The sequence below is a fragment of the Takifugu flavidus genome, chromosome 18 (assembly GCF_003711565.1).
Source record: "Takifugu flavidus isolate HTHZ2018 chromosome 18, ASM371156v2, whole genome shotgun sequence".
NCBI classification, from domain to species: Eukaryota; Metazoa; Chordata; class Actinopteri; order Tetraodontiformes; family Tetraodontidae; genus Takifugu; species Takifugu flavidus.
This window is the reverse complement of record NC_079537.1, coordinates 2,122,717-2,138,868: the sequence shown is the minus strand read 5'-3', so window position 1 is coordinate 2,138,868 and position 16,152 is coordinate 2,122,717. Positions and strand designations below refer to the sequence as shown.

General features: G+C 42.9%; 1 protein-coding gene across 1 annotated transcript; it reads right to left on the bottom strand.

Moving 5' to 3' along the window:
- Positions 1-590: 590 nt before the first annotated feature.
- On the bottom strand, positions 591-10,551 carry hoxb9a (homeobox B9a). Its single transcript, XM_057015193.1, has 2 exons — positions 9,786-10,551; positions 591-3,497 (listed from the first exon to the last, which is right to left on the bottom strand). The coding sequence occupies exons 1-2, from the start codon at positions 10,390-10,392 to the stop codon at positions 3,262-3,264; spliced, it is 843 nt and encodes a 280-aa protein (XP_056871173.1). The 5' UTR covers positions 10,393-10,551; the 3' UTR covers positions 591-3,261.
- Between the last annotated feature and the right edge of the window lie 5,601 nt (positions 10,552-16,152).

Sequence of the window (16,152 nt, the reverse complement as noted above, 5' to 3'; positions counted from 1 at the left end):
GTGCTGGTGCGGTGGGACGCCAGCCAGTGTAGACTCGCTGTCTTTCAGGCTTTTGGTGCAGAGGCAAACAGGGGAACCGCAGCGGCTTCACAGGCTACTAATGGAGGGATGACGACTCTCCTAATGAATGCACTCATCATCTGCGTGGGTGGGGAGGTGGGAGCGGGGGTGGTGTTTATGGGTTTATGACAGTCTTTTGGTGTTGCAGCCAAACAGACGCCCCATCTCCTTTTCGGTGTGTACAACTGAAGAGACACATATTTTAAACACATGCTGGCTCATCCTCCTCTTTCTCTCCCTCGGCACTCCCCCCACCTCAAACCCCCTCACTCCTCGCCTGCGTCTCTTTCTTTCTCCCCACTGAGAGCGAATTTAATCCGGGGAAGCAAAAAAGAATACGAGAGGAAAGCTGATTGCTCGCTCTCAACTTTCCCATCATTCGCACCCGCAGGACAGGATGAACGCTCTCTCACACGGAAATTAGATAAATGTTCGATTTGAGCTTTAAATCAGTGCCGCTCCCCCACATTGTCTCCCAGATATTTAATTGTCTGCGGGAACGTGCAGAAACGCAGTGCAATGACGCATGGCAGCGTGTACTGTAAAGTCTTTAATTGGAATCCAACATGAGCAGTGCCACCTCACAGAGGAACGGGAGACAATACGCAGAAGGCAGTTCAACAAACAAAGATTTGGAACATTTCACACGGCTGAGAGGGAGAGAGCTGCCGAGGCCTTCCTTCTCTGCGGTGATCACGGCTTGGGTTTGAGTCAGTTAATATAGGAAAACAAAACTAAAAAAGCAAGCACTTCACAAGCTTCATCCGCCAGTTAGAAGTGTGAATACAGACGCTGATGAATTATGAAAAAGGCTGAAAGCATTAAGTATAATAGAAACGATCATTTAGATACAGGAAACCATTTTAATCAATTCTTTTTCTTCCTCTGTATCCCAGAGATACCATTCAACATAAAAAGCTCGTCAGACTGACATCAGAACAGGTCATTCAGACAGTCGGCACAAGGACATGAAAAACAGAATCTAAAGAACATGACATATAGTAGAAAAACACATCTATATTACAGTAAGATGCCATGTTCCGATACGACAAAACAGCTTTCAGCATATCGAACTCATTCCAAATACGAAAGACGAGGTTACTCACTTTATATACAATAAATTAGAAATATTTCACATAGGGAAAAAACAACTCTATTTTGACTGGTTTAGTTATTCAGCAAGCATTACCCTCTGATAGACTGAACACACAAAGAGCTAAACGACTAAAAGACGACTTCAGTTAAGTCGAGGCATGCGCAAAATCTTGTAAACATGTTTACTTAGAAAATTTCAACGCTGTTTGTCGGGAAAAGCAGAGATTTTAGGAGAAGAATTAACATCTTACCAAATTAAAGAGAAGGAGCTTATATGTAGTTCTTTAACTGTTGTTACGTGTATGTGTGCGTATTATTTTTTTATTATTATTTTTCCAAAAACGCTAACCAATTATTTACGCAATCATGTGAACTGTTTTTAATCCGGCGTTTTCACTATCTCTCTCTCAGTCAAGCACACACACACACACACACACACACACACACACACACACACACACACACACACACACACACACACACACACACACAGCTGTAAACTTTAAAACACGTTGGCGTGTTTATGATCCGTCCATAAAGCTGCCACCGGACGCCGACACTTTAATTCAACGCCTCCTTTACAATACCACTTCATATTTAAACACTGTGATCAATAAAATTCTGCATAAACTTGAGTGTAACGCGCATCACACTGTCACTATTGCTCAAGCATTTTTCTAGCTAGAGTAAATTTGTAGTGCTTTGTTAAATCTGATTATAAGGAGCTCCTAAATAATTTCCACGGATTCTATTTCCGGGACCTTTCCAGGCCTTAAAATAAACGTTTAAAAATGTGTCAGTAAAAATGTGAGTCTGTCGTGGCTCCATTATTTTTTCGTTCAGTATAACCTGCATTGCATAGCAGATACTAACCGAAACCACATACCGTATGTATAAAAATAGAGCAGATTCTTTCTTAAAATGCAATGGAATTGACACTTTACATGCACAATGGAAAAAGAAAGCGGAGGTGTGCGAAAGACTGTGTGTTTTACACGCCTGAAAAGCTTTCTCCACGGTATCGGGAAATAAGATGAACGATTTGCACCGGTAAGAAAAGGCGTCCATGTGTGATATACGTTCCAGACGATCCGTTCATACCTTTATGAGTGGTCACAAAAAGCGCCTCGTTTGAGGATGGTTCATTATTATCTTTTGGATGGAATGATTTTTGGATGCGCTTGAAGACATGTTGTGAGTTCAGAAGTGACCCATTGTGCCCTCTGTGGCTTTAGGTGAACCCTGTTTACATCAGGGTGATAAGACAAGGATATAGCAACAGAGGATCGATGGAAACCGACGCTAGAGCGTTTAAAACGCGTGAAGAGGTAGCGGAAAGGTTTGTGTATTTGCGTATTTTTGTTATTAAGGGAGTTTTGACCTCATCGACAGCAGACGCTACTGAGCTCCCTTGTTTTTAAAACGGGCAGAGCTCCCATTGTGGAGGTTTTCCTCAGCCAAGACAACGGGGGAATTAACGGCGCTCCTTCATGGACCAGGCAGGATGTCTATGAAACGAATATAAGAGCTTAAAATAGATATAAGATGCGCTGTGTGTCTGTGTGTGTAATTGATGATAGCAATAATCCTTCGTTTCGTAACTGCAACTCTCAGAAAGTGAACAATAAATAACCAAATAAGAAAAGCAGTTTTTGAGAAAATAAAACCATGTGTTTTTGCATATCTTTCTACGGCACAACTGAAGTTTTCCTTCTTCTCCGTCAGGAAGCTTGCGCAATATCAAGCTGGAAGCATTATATAAAGACGAAGAGGAGCTAGAAATATCACAACCAGCCCGCCGTTCCAACATCAAATCTGAATTAGATAAGGGAGGATTTGGGAGGAAGAGCTGTAAGTCTTTGAGGTTGGACCCATCACCCGGAATCCAACCTCAAATGGGTGCACGGTTCTGTTAATAGGCAGCCTTCCCAACACAGCGGTGTCCTTTCTTCTGTCGCTGATCAGTAATGCCATTGATCAGTAAAGTGAGTGGAAACTTTCAGCATTCACTTCCACAATGACGCCCCTGTGCGTGCGTGTGTGCGTGCGTGTGTGTGTATGTGTGTATAAGAGAGAGAACGAGAGAGAGAGATGGTGGATTGTGTGCTAGTCCTTTGGTTGGTCCTTGCTCTGTTTCTTCATTTTCATCCTACGGTTCTGGAACCAGATCTTGACCTGCCGCTCCGTCAGGTTGAGCGCGCGCGCCACCTCGTGCCTCCGGTCCCGCGTGAGGTACATGTTAAAGAGGAACTCCTTCTCCAGCTCGAGCGTCTGATATTTGGTGTACGGACATCGCTTCTTCCGGGAGGAGCGCGCATGTAACCAATTTGCAGACGGGTCATCTGAAGGAGAGAGAAGCAAAAGAAAGCCAACTTTTAAAATTAATCCAAAAAGAAATTACTTATCGATTTATTCCCTTGTCGTGCGTAAAAGTTACATATTTTGCGTAAAAGCGTTTAATGTTTTGTCCAACCTACTGTTGTCATCTCACATCTGACGACACCACAATAAACTTATCCAATGATCAAAATAATCTAACTAACTAACTAAATTTATATCTCCTTTTCCAGGCCGCCAATCAAGAAAAGTTGTCTGTGTGTGTGTGTGTGTGTGTGTGGTGTGGTGTGTGTGTGTGTATGTGTGTGTGTGTGTGTGGTAGGGTTTTTTTTGGGGGGGGGGGGGGGCAAAAGGAAAAATTACCATTATCTATCTTTTTCTATCTTATCTTTTAGTTGACCAAATTATTATGTTATCCTTTAATGAGAAAATAATATGAAATATTTAATCTGTACTTGTCATCGTGAAAATTCCCACATATTGAATTGATTTAAATCTGTCGGTATCTCCATGCACGCAGACATAAGCCTAATTACATTCACGCAGTAAACAATGCTGCAAACATTTAACATTTTTGAAATGAATCTTCTGCTTTGAATCAAATATTTATTCCATCTGTTTTATTTGCAGGCCACCATGTCTTCCCTACCCCCTACCACTGCCAGAACACTCTTTATAGCTTTCACACTGATGCAATTAGCAAGGACTCCTTGTTTAGGACTTGAGTTTCTAGTTTCAGGTCGACTATTTGCTCTTGCTCTCTACAAAGCCCTGAGGAATCCCAACTATGAAGCTCCCAGCATAACTTCACGGTCACAAAGAGCTACCTGTAAGTGTTATATTAGTTACGACATGTAAAGCCTCTACATTTTATTCAAGTTGTGCCAAACCTAACAAGCAGGATTATTTTTAACTGATTAAAACATAAAGAACAAGTACAACCCAAATCTTTGGACTTAAATCGATTGTTATTTATTAATTTCCTGGCAGTCAGAAGCATAAAAGCTCCACCGAGACAAGCGGTTGTAAAGGAGACCGTCCTGTCCTGTCCTGTCTGAAGACACGGCCATATTCGTCTGTCATAAAATGGCAGGAAGGGCGACAGAAGCACTCAAATGCTTTGGAGTCAGACAGAATCTGTGTGTCCCTCACTGAGGAGTCGCCCTTTTCCCCAACTGATGTATTCACCGTCTGTCTTCAATTTCACTGGGACTATTTTACCACTGTGACAAATAGATTGCATTGATGCCAAGGCGATTCACGCAATGGCATATGACATTCATAATGATTTTTTTTCCCTCTTGCCCAACTCCGAACAAAAGATGGCCTGTGTGACAACACTAACAGTGTTTTTCGATTTGAATCATTTCTATTTAAAAACTTCATAGTCTAATGTTGTGTTACAACCATTACTGTCAACTGGGAGAATAAAAATGAACTAAAACTGCACTAAATCCTAGAGTTCACTTCAGGTTTTACACATGATCACTAAAATAATGGACTGGGAGTGATCTTATTGCAGCATAAATTTTGCAGACACTGGTAAATATCCTGACTTAAGTTTACAAAAACATTGCCTAAGTTTAAGGAACATTTTAGACTTTTGTAACTGCTTATTTGGGTGTATTTTTCCTCGGAATAAGCATGAATTGAATGAACATGAATTAGCACTAATAACTCACTGTTTTAGACATCTATTGCAGATTGACATTTCAAATGTAACCCAAAAGTCGGCTTGGAAGCCATTTTGTAAAAGATGTCATATTTTGCACATCATGCCTTCATCTTCCTTCCTGTCTGCGTCTCATCTATTTTCTAGGTCTAAATAAGGAGCACTGCATCAACACATCATGGCCACTACAAAGGAACTGCCTGATGGTTCATCATTGGCATCAAACCAGCGGATCAGACATGTGTCCCTTGATTGAGGGTTCGTGCAGCCAACCGAATTAAAACATACTAGGCAGAAGAATAATGTCCTAATCACAACAACATTTCATTCTCAGATCAAACATATGAAGAAGTAATATCTATTGCTGAAAACAAGCCTCCCTATACTTCTCACCAGACAGGTTGGTTAGTGGCCTTCATCAGTAAATATGTCCCTAATACCCTCTAGAGTCAATTTTCTCCAACATGATCAGCATGTAGAGGATCGATTTCATCTCAGAGAAAAATAATGCCTGGTAAAGAGGTGAAGAGAGGCTGGAGGGTGAGGTGGGGGCTCTTTTGTCGCATGGCAAATTGGTTGCTTTGCATTCCCCGGATGTATAATCACCTCCAGGACCATCCATTACGCTCAGAGGTCTGCCAAGTCCGTGGCTGTCATCCAGGATGACAAACCGGCCTAGGAGAAGAGGAGGAGGATGGTGAGCTGGGGTGCTGCTGGTGGACGTTATGGATTTTATTTCCCAAGGAGTCTGAAGACATTAGGATGGTGCAGATAAAAAGAAACAATATGGGCGCGAGGTTAGAGGTGTTTTCTCTTGAGGCTCTGTTCCTGTATCTGCAGAGGTGAGAGGCTTCACTGACAGCTGTACGGATGAGGAGACTGGCAAATCTGTGGCCCCGGAGCAGAATATGTTCGATTGGAGGTGAATGTGTGTCTTTTCCTTTGCCTGGGAGAGTGCGTGCACTGTGATGAATGTCACTAGCTTCGGAGCAGTGATCAAAATTGTTGCACTACAACCATCGCCCCGTCGCCTTCTCCCTCCCCTTTACAATTTCACCTTCAGTCGTCCCAGAAATTGACCTCTCATATATCCCACAGGCATGTTATTACTTTTCCAGAAATCATATTTTATATCCCTCTGGAAACGCTGCCGTCCAGCCAGCCCTTGCACACACTCACTCGGCCACCAATAGGAACGCGACAATTAATGGGGTTGTTTGGACGGTGTTATAAGTTAATAACTTTTGTTCTCTGCCCAGCAGCAGTGGCAGTGCAACGATAGAGAGTAGTTCACTGGAGATGTCCAAGATCTCTAACATAAGCAGAATCTGTGGTTGCACGGAAACTTTAACTGGATACAAGTTTGAATATCTATTTGGCGACATCACTTTCATTGTCAATAAAAGTCAATAAGTAGGCCTTTTCCAGACAAGACTGGAGCCAGTTGCCTGCTCAAAATATACAAATAAGAGCAAATAAACAACACATACTCAAATAAAAAGCTGACTACCAAATAAATGTGTTTACGTGCTCAAATAATGATTTGCAGCCTTATTGGGTAATAAATGAATAAGAAAAACCTTGTTTTCATCCATGTAACAAGTCATTTTAACTATTATATATTTGTGGGTATGTGGAATCTGTGTACTATTTGATCTGTTTTTGGATCTCTTTAAATCAGATTTACAATAATTACCATAAATCATGTAGACAAAGACATATATTCATCTAGCTAATTAGCAGAACTGTAACCTTTATACAACAGAAGTGAAAATGTTCCAAGAACTACCCAATATGTCAAAATTGAAGCTGTAAGTAGGAAAAACCTCCAAACTCAACTAAACACCATACCGTTTTTTTTTTCATGATAAAAAAACAGTTGGAGCCATGAAAAATACCACATAAGTCAACTTTTCTCTCTCCCAGCCCCAGTGCAGCTGGCTGAAGACAAACTGATAGAAAGAAAAACGTGGTTCTTGTTTCACAACAAAGTTTCGTACAGTATTTCGACTAAAATTACAGAGAAAGAGAATGGTTCCACTCGCCAACTTTCAAGTGGTTTCCCTGGGAATCATTTGCCATTCTGTGTTTTTCTGTGACCTTAAGCTCAGAATAGTTGCGTTTACCAGTAAAAAACGCAGATTTTTGCACTAATGCTCAATGTTCAGTAGTTGCTGTGTGAGCAACGGGGCGTGTGGTAAACAAGCTTTGCTGCCATCTACTGGTGGGAGTGGAACTGCTCTCAACACTGAAACGCAGCAACATCCAAAATCAAACCGGAACAATAAACTGAGATTCTAATGGGAAATGTATCTTTTTCTGCAACGGGCTGAACCTCCACGGCTATAAAGAAGGGAATACGTGAAGCCACGACGGTCAGATGTCGTAATGATATGTGTGTGTGTGTGTGTGTGTGTGTGTGTGTGTGTGTGTGTGTGTGTGTGTGTGTGTGTGTCTCCGCGGTTGTGTTTGTTTAAGACAGAGAAAAAACGAGATGGTGACAGACCTTATAGGCGCGCCAGCGTGCGCACTATCAAAATATGCGTAACACTGGTGATATTACGTTCTTTATCTGAAAAGTCATCACTGTTGCACAGGCATCTCATCTTCTCGTTTCTCACGGTCGTGCACGCGGAATGCACGCGCTAATATCGCACGGTCACACGCTCTGACGGGCCGCTCTTAACTGGGAGCGATTTAATTTATCCGTCGGGGTTTGCGGGGAGAGAAGATTCCCTCTGCATTCAACTTGGATTAAACTTAAAAGGATCTCTGAAATAAATAAGTTGGAGAGGAAATAGACACCCTACATGTCTTTTTAGGGTATTTTTGTACATCTGGCAAAGTCAGGACGCGCTGTAAAAGATTTGGGTATGATGGATGAATTGCGAGTGTGGCCTGATGAGGCAAAGCAGAACAAACCCGCTCGGTATCATGACCGAACGCTCGGCGGCTTTACATCAACACGATGCGATTCTACGACAGGTAGAATATCATTATTGCAACCAGAGCACATCTAAAATACGACAGTCACAGGCTACAGCACTGCGCGCTGGCAAAGACTGTAATAAGCAAAACATTTGCGCCTTTGTGACTTTTATGGCGCAAACAGAAGCTTCATGTCCTTCATGACCGGAGTATTTGATCGAGAGCCTTTACCTGACTATTGGACAGGATGTAGCTAAATATTTGCTGTGATCTCTAAACTTTACGCTTCATATTTCATTAAAACTCACGCCCGCGTCGCTATTTGCGTCGCCTTTCAAAATGATGAGCAAAGGTGTTTCTCACGATTTAAGTCGGGGATTGTTTGCCTCGCCTTTAATGAAATTATGATCAGATGTAGGCCCAAGTGTGATTCTAGAGCTCCCGGAGATTTATAGAGTGCAGAGCTCTTCTCTGTCTCGACCGCGCACTGAGACCAGCCCCTGCTGCAGGCTGAGTTATGAGGCCTCTGCTGCTCTCTTGCAGCCCCGAGCCGCCGGGTCAGTGATGGACGACCTGGCCTCTTTCATGATTCCTTTTTTTGATTCCATAAAAGCAGACGAGGCAAGCACAGCCAAAGGTTGACGACATCTGAGAGAAACATTTTGCTCTCATGTTCGGAGCTCCGTGCACCTGACTCTGCAGTGGAAAGAGAGAAATAGAGGCCCTGACAGAGTGCGTGTCAATGTCAAAGTGAAACCGCGGCCCCCTTATCTACCATGAGATATAAAACTAACGCTTCTATTTCCTGGCCCGCAAGTAAGAGGCAGGGTGATATGACCGAACGTGAAATCGGTGTGCACGCAGCGGGAGGACGAGGCCTGCACGTCTGCGGGTGCTGACATTGCTTCAGATTGTGAGTTCTCAGTTTGAACTGTTAGAACTCAAACTCATGCGTCTGTGGGCAGCCGCTCATGCACAAACTCAACCACCACAACTGCTGAAATGGATTTAGATCAATTTCGATCTGAATATAAGAGCACATACGGCCAATGAACCTATTAAAACGTTCTTTATTATTTAGAATTTTTAGAAAGGGACACCCGGTATGAATTTTTTTCTTATCAGGGTTAGAGGTTTTAGCACTATTTGAATTTACGCAATGAAACACTCAAGTTCGATACACAGCCTGCGTAGATCACATATACAAGTATTGAATTCGTCTTTTTTAGAGTTGAATTCAAGTCCGTAGAATTCCTCATCTAATCGCCTTTCACCACTTACACGTCTTAGATTGTGTCCTTTAAAATAAAAGCCCTTTAATTAAAGTGATTTTCGCTATTGAGTCTTGTTGACGTGGAGTTAATTACACTGCAAACGGTCTATGTGATTAGGAACACTGGGAATGGGAAGCGCGACTAGGAACACTGGGAATGGGAAGCGCTACTTGGAGAAAGAGAACTCGACGCTGGAGTTTCGAGATTATTCGGAACGTTTCCAATGGCGGACGCGAAAGGAGCTGGATGATAGTGGACAAATAGAACAGTAAACACAGCAGAAAGTAGAAGGTGGGGGCTTTTTGGCTCTCCGGCTCTTTGTTCTTGTTTTATGGCGGCATTAAAAGCGTTTACAATCTCCCTCTCTCACTCTCTCTCCCTTACTCTCCAGCTCGCTATTTCCTGTTCTAATAACTTACTTTGATCCAGGCCGTCTTTGTCCTCGCTCCCGTCACAAATGTCCTTATTTTCCTCGAACCCTGCTCCCGGGATGGCCGCCGGATGGTGGCTCAGGTCTCGCGAAGCCGTGGTCGTCGACTCCAGCATGTACGCGGGGTTGTCGTGCGGGTGCTGTCCGCTGAGCTTGGCTGGAATCTCGCCTCCGAGATGACCGAGCTGCGGTTCCAGCTTGACCTGACCCGTGTGGCCCTGGACGGACTCGGAGCCGCGCGGCGCGCAGTCCAGCCATGAGCGGAGGTAGCGTGTGTCCGCGGAGGGGACGTGCTGCGCGGGGAGATACGGGTGGTAGACGGCCGGCAGGCTGCTGGCACCGTGGTGCGGACTGAAGGGGCTCCACGAAGACGAGAAGACCGGAGGCTTCGGCTGGAAGCTGCAGGACGGGTACGGCTCCGGGTGAGGATGCTCGGCGTGCACCGCGCCCCCGGGCTGCCTTCCGTTAGCGGCCGCGGCGGAGCTCGAGCCGGAATACTGAACGCTGGGAAACCGAGTGGACGCTGAGAGGTCGTCACTCTCGTGACTTATAATGGAGTCCACGTAATAGTTGCTCAAAGTCCCAGAAATGGACATTCTCGGACATTATCTGCGACGCAACGCGATTTTAATAGATGGAGAACAAGAAGAGAGACATTACGAGATTTTACTCTTCCCTTCTGTCTATTTCTCTTTCTCTCTTCTGCCCTTTGCTAACTCGCCCCCTCCCTTCGCTTCCCGTCTCTCTCTCTCTCTCTCTCTCTCTCTCTCTCTCTCTCTCTCTCTCTCCCTCAAATAACTTGGTCACAATAGCGAAACAAAGTGTTTCAGCTTCGCAGTTGTGCGCGGGGGTGTGCGCTTGGCGCAAAATGATTGGCCGGACCTTTTCTTCGAGCCCGATGAAGCGTCAGTGAAGCGTAAATCAATCCTGCATGCGGGAGTCTCTCTCTCTTCCAGTTAAATACATTCCTCTCTCCCAAATGAATGGTCTTATTTATATGCAATATGCAGAATGAGCGGCTCGTCCGTATATTCAACCCGCGCGTATATGACTGCTGTTAAACCGGAGTGATTTAAAACCAGCCTCGTCTGGACAGCTTGAGGCGCGAGGCTGAGACAAATAAGTGGCGCAATTACATTTATTTGCATGTTTATTCTCTCTTCTTCACTGGGTATAGCAAAATGCAAATATCTGAAAAACGAGCGCGTCCAAGTTGAAACCATCATCCGTCCAAACGTCACTTGAAGCAGAGATATTTTCTATCCCATCAAGTAAAATTCACACCTAGGTATGTTTAATTATTCACCCTCTCTCTAAATCTAGCTTTTCCCTCGGAGCTGCAGGGTCTGGCTGTTTTATTGGTAGATTAACAGTCATTTTTTGTTAACGAGCGTCATTAAATCGCGCCCTACGTGGGCACTGCCCCTTGTCTTTACAACGCAAACTACTAGAACTACTTTTTTGGGGGGGTCACTTTAATGCCACAATAAAAAGCCCATATTAAGGCGGTTACTTTGGTTTTATGGAGCTGATATATGGCTTGTGGTTGCGAGGACTGTAAAAGCGAACCTGGGCTGTTGCAACCTTCCTGCAGGACCAGGGTTCTCAGAGACTCCGTCACCAAGCGAAGCGCAGCTCGGATCCTCACAGGCCAGGACATCTCTGGAGCTGCAGTTCTCATCTGGAGCGTAATTTGATTATTTTTTTATGTTCTGCGTTACGGTAATTGGAGCTTCGATCTTTTTTGCTTTTTTTTTTTGTGTGCATATTTTATGGGATACAATCATCGCTTGGCTCCCAGAGAGAGACTGCTGAGAAACAGACAGGCCAAGCAGAGACGTTCAACTTGCAGCTGACCTTTATAAAAGTTCTTTGATTCTAATGTTGATTTCTTTACAATTATCGGAACCGATTCTTAACATCAAGCTGGCTGCTGCAGGAGCCATAAATCCGACTATGGCCTCTCGCATACGGGCAACACGGTTATTTACGGTGATTAAATATGAACTTATCCTGGTCATTCGTCCGGATACTAACATGGTTATTTATGAGGATTACGGTAGGCCTAATGTTCAGCTTTAATGTTGGGATGTGATGAGCTGGGGCTTAGATCGGATGACCCGATGGCTCTTTTTTTCAGGGAAAAGGCCACAAAACAAGACAATTTTAAGCCTCGGTAACGATTTTGGCGCACAATCCTGATATTCGCCATTTCAGCAGCTTCAGTGAAGGACCATTCATCTACCTCCCCAGGCCTGAATCCTTCGGACTGCAACCAGCCAGTGGGGATCAAACCTAAGGACCTTCATCACATCAGTTAAGTCAAAGAGCTCAGTGGGTTCGCGCTGAATCCGGCGTTCGGAGCAGAACCCCAAGTTGTTTTCCAGTCACAGATGCTCTGGATATTTTCTCTTCAAATGTCCCCTCCACAGACCACAGGCTGTGGGAATTTTAATCTTTGGAGGGCCTCCACCCTGCAGACCGGGCTGCCAACCAGACAGCGCCTTAATTGAAGACACTGGCGTTGAAAAAGCTCGCAGATATTACTCGCAAGGGGCCTTCAATTCTCACACGTTGCTTCATTTCTATACAGCGGAAGGCGATTGTTTAACCCCATAGTGGCCTGCTGAAGATCATGAATGCGCCTAGTTTACTGGAAGAATAGCGCGTAAGGGGTTTTGTTGCGTCACTTTGGCTATTTTCCAACTGCACTTGCAAATATTTAATATATTGTGATGTTTTTAGCCTCTAGCAGCAGAGAATATACGGACTCGGATGTAGCAGGATTTTTTTTTTTGTGGATAAACAGCAGTAAAATTCAGCACTACATCGATTTCAAATTTTGGAGGTCACTTTTGAGGGTAATTCACACACGAAGAAGCTTTATACTATCAGATAAATACTCTTATTGGACTCTTATTTTTCAGGTTTTGCTTTAAGTCGTCTCATGAGCTTTATAACAAGGTTTGAGCACATTAAATATTGACCTACGAGCTCAACTTTCGTCCTTGCAGTTTGCGCTTTGTCGTTAAAACGACGCCCTCGTCTCTGTTGATATGAAATACTGTCATTTAAACGCAGGCGGCAATTTGCTTTCCCTGGAGCCAAAGCCTTTTCCACAAACGGATCTGGATTTAGAAGGCATGAATTTGCACCGTGTTTCTAATTACACTCGAGCCACATCCACGCGGTATTTTGTTTTGAAAGTGAAATATTTTAATATGCGCACAAGAGAATCCCTGACATTCTAATCAAGAATGCATCCAATCAACTATTTTTAAAAAGCTTTTTTTTTTTGGTCATGTGTAAGGTAAATAAAGCCTTTCAAACCTTTGATAATGTTTTAATTCTAAGGCAGAGAGCGGGTCAGGTTGGTGAGATGTAGGGGGAATGACTAGTATACGATTTTAAAAACTAGACAAATTATTCATTTTTAACATGTACAATTCTAGTTTAATACATCACCCCCCCCCCCCCCCCCCCCCCCCCCCCACCCCCACCCCCAAGTAAGTTCAAAGAAACATCTATTTAAGGCTTTTTGGCCTCGTTATATATTGAAATATATGTTTATTAAGGGCTTTATAAATCAGTGAAGAAAGGGGTGATGGAAAAAAAGATTTTAATTAGTTTTAGCTTCTGGTGCTCTAAACTAAATTAAGACTATAATGTGAAGCTACAACCAAACATTTATTCCAGTCTCTTGGCTCATTTAAACTATATTTTTCTATATTTTAAATTGTAGTTAGAAATAAATCCATAGTTTTCTATGGTACGATTTATATTTCAGTAGGCAAGTCTCTACAAGTGGCAAGCTGAAACATGCATGTGAATCTTATGTTATGTTGGATTATTACTGATTTTAATATCAGGAGCAAACATGAACCCATTTCTTAATCGGATCTGTTTTCAGCATTTGGAGCCAAACTGTTTGATTCATATAAGCTGTATATTTTACTAACAGGCCACATGTACTATAGGTAGCATCATATTTCTCAGCTAAAAAGCTGGAGGAGACGCTGAGCATCTCCCAGAGTCTCTTTATGGCTCACATGGTAAAGTTTCCTCTGCGAACTCAGTCAGGTGAGAGTTATTAACTGCCTGTCCACAGTAAAAGAATAAAATAAACATGTTTTCACAAAAGCACAAATGTCTGGAAATGGCGGGAAAGAAAAGTTGTCTCTCGCTCTGTGTGTGTGTGTGTGTGTGTGTGTGTGTGTGTGTGTGTGCGTGCGTGTGCATGCACGCATGTGTTTGCAATCTTTCCTGCATGTGCAACTTTCTTAAATATAAAAAAAAAACATCCACAGATCAGAAGTTCCTGTTGATGTTACAAGGAATTATACACATTTTAGTGAGTAATTTTATTTTTCCTATTCAGGAAGACTGCAGTTCCCATTATCAGTGAAAGAGGGATTGTCTCTATATTCCTTTTAATCTTGATATATGTAGAACATATATATTCAATTGGTTCATTATCAAATCAGATTTGGTTGGAGACAATCCTAAATATTGTTTGCCTCAGAGGGCTTTACAAGCTGCACAGTTGCGTCACTTTCTGTGTCGGAATAAACTTTTAAAAAACATTTTAGGGTAAAAAAAGAAACCTAAAAGTGAGCGGCAGATGAGGGATCGTTCTCCCTGGGATGGACAGAGGTGCTGTAGGTGGCACCTATAGAGAACATCACCTTTAACATCAGTTCATCAGAACAGCACAATAGAAAAGTCTGTGGGTCCAGACGCATCTTCACATGTCCTCATAGGGAGCTCTGGCACACTCAGATCTCTAGGGTCCATCTTCAGATCACGAAGACTAAAGAAAATAAGAGGCTCCATGTGCACATGAATGTGACATGATTGCATGGATGAATTTTAGAGGAAGCAGGGAAAAGTGTGAGAGGTGCAGGTGTGTTATAGTAGCAGCATGACTGAGCATTCCTGTGATTACCTTCATTATAAGCATAACCACAAGTGTGCATGTGTGGGACATTTAAACTCCCACATGCACGCAGGCACACACACATTTAATTTTTCAGCTAAATTACACAATGTATTCAGACAACAAAGAAACTTTTGACAGTGTTGCCTTAGCTACTTTATAATATAGCTAAATTATTTTCATAATCTGAGAAATGTTGATTTAAAAAAAAAATCCAGACGGCCTGATTATGCAACTATTCACAAAACATTATTTTCCTCCAAATAACATTTTGCTACTTTTTCTGTGTGAAAGGTCATCTTGGGTCACAGAAGGAGCTCTATACACGCCAGATATTGTTTATTTCAATTTGGCCCCACAAAATAAGACAGAGTGAGAAATAATTTGTCTCTGTCATTGTTTTAATTTACTTTTCAAACTGTTCTTTTAAAATGTTGCTAGCGTTTCAATAGTGCAGCCTAAATGTTTTATCATACATCATGCTAATTGTAACTCCCCAAGAAGAGCGATCCAACAAATCCCATTAAAAAAGACTTATTATTATTATTGATTCTGCAACAGCTCTGTGCCATCCAGATGTTGGTGTTGCAGTTCTGGGGTCGGCTTCTCAGGTGAGGCTCACGTCCATCCAGCCTGAACGACCCCAGAGCAAGATGTGAACAGGTCGGCCAGCGCGCTGCCACGACACCACCAAGTCTTCCATGGCTGTTTACCGTCAACAGGCATCAAGCTGATCCTGGAAACAGACAACACATGTTTCCAACGCTGCTCGTAGCTTTTCTGTCCGTCAGATTGACAGCAGAGAATTCATATCGATATAAAATCCAATTAATGTCGGCCGCATGTGCTGGTGATAAAAGCATGGTGATATTAGACAAGCGGAGACCTCAGAGGGCGATCTCTACCCTGATACTATCAGCGGTGCTGGAACGGGAAACTTTTCTGTTAGTTTTCGCAGCTGGTTTGAGCTTTCTGGTGTGACTTCCATGCTCATATTGGTGTGAGGAAATATTGGCTACACTTGCTGGGTGTTGGGAAAGTGAAGCTACGACCACACTAAGGAGCATTGTCAGCCATGTGCAGACGCTTTAAAATAAATGAAAACAAAGTTAAAGTTTGTATAAATGTTCAAAAATACTATATAATTGGTAAAGGTGGTGATGTAGCTACTAACTCTGTCAGCATGGACTGTATTCAAGTGTATTTGTACTCATATTCAGTTAAACTAAAAGTTTATAGTAATCTCAGACGATAGTGAGCCAGTAAAATCGTAATTAATTCCTTGGCCAAGTACATAAGGTTTTTATTTTTAAGTTAACGGCATTACATATTCACCCTGGCCGCATCTTTTGATTCATCAGAGCTTGTCACAGACCAATCCCACCATGATGCGCGTCCATGCGGGCTTAATCGAGTGTTG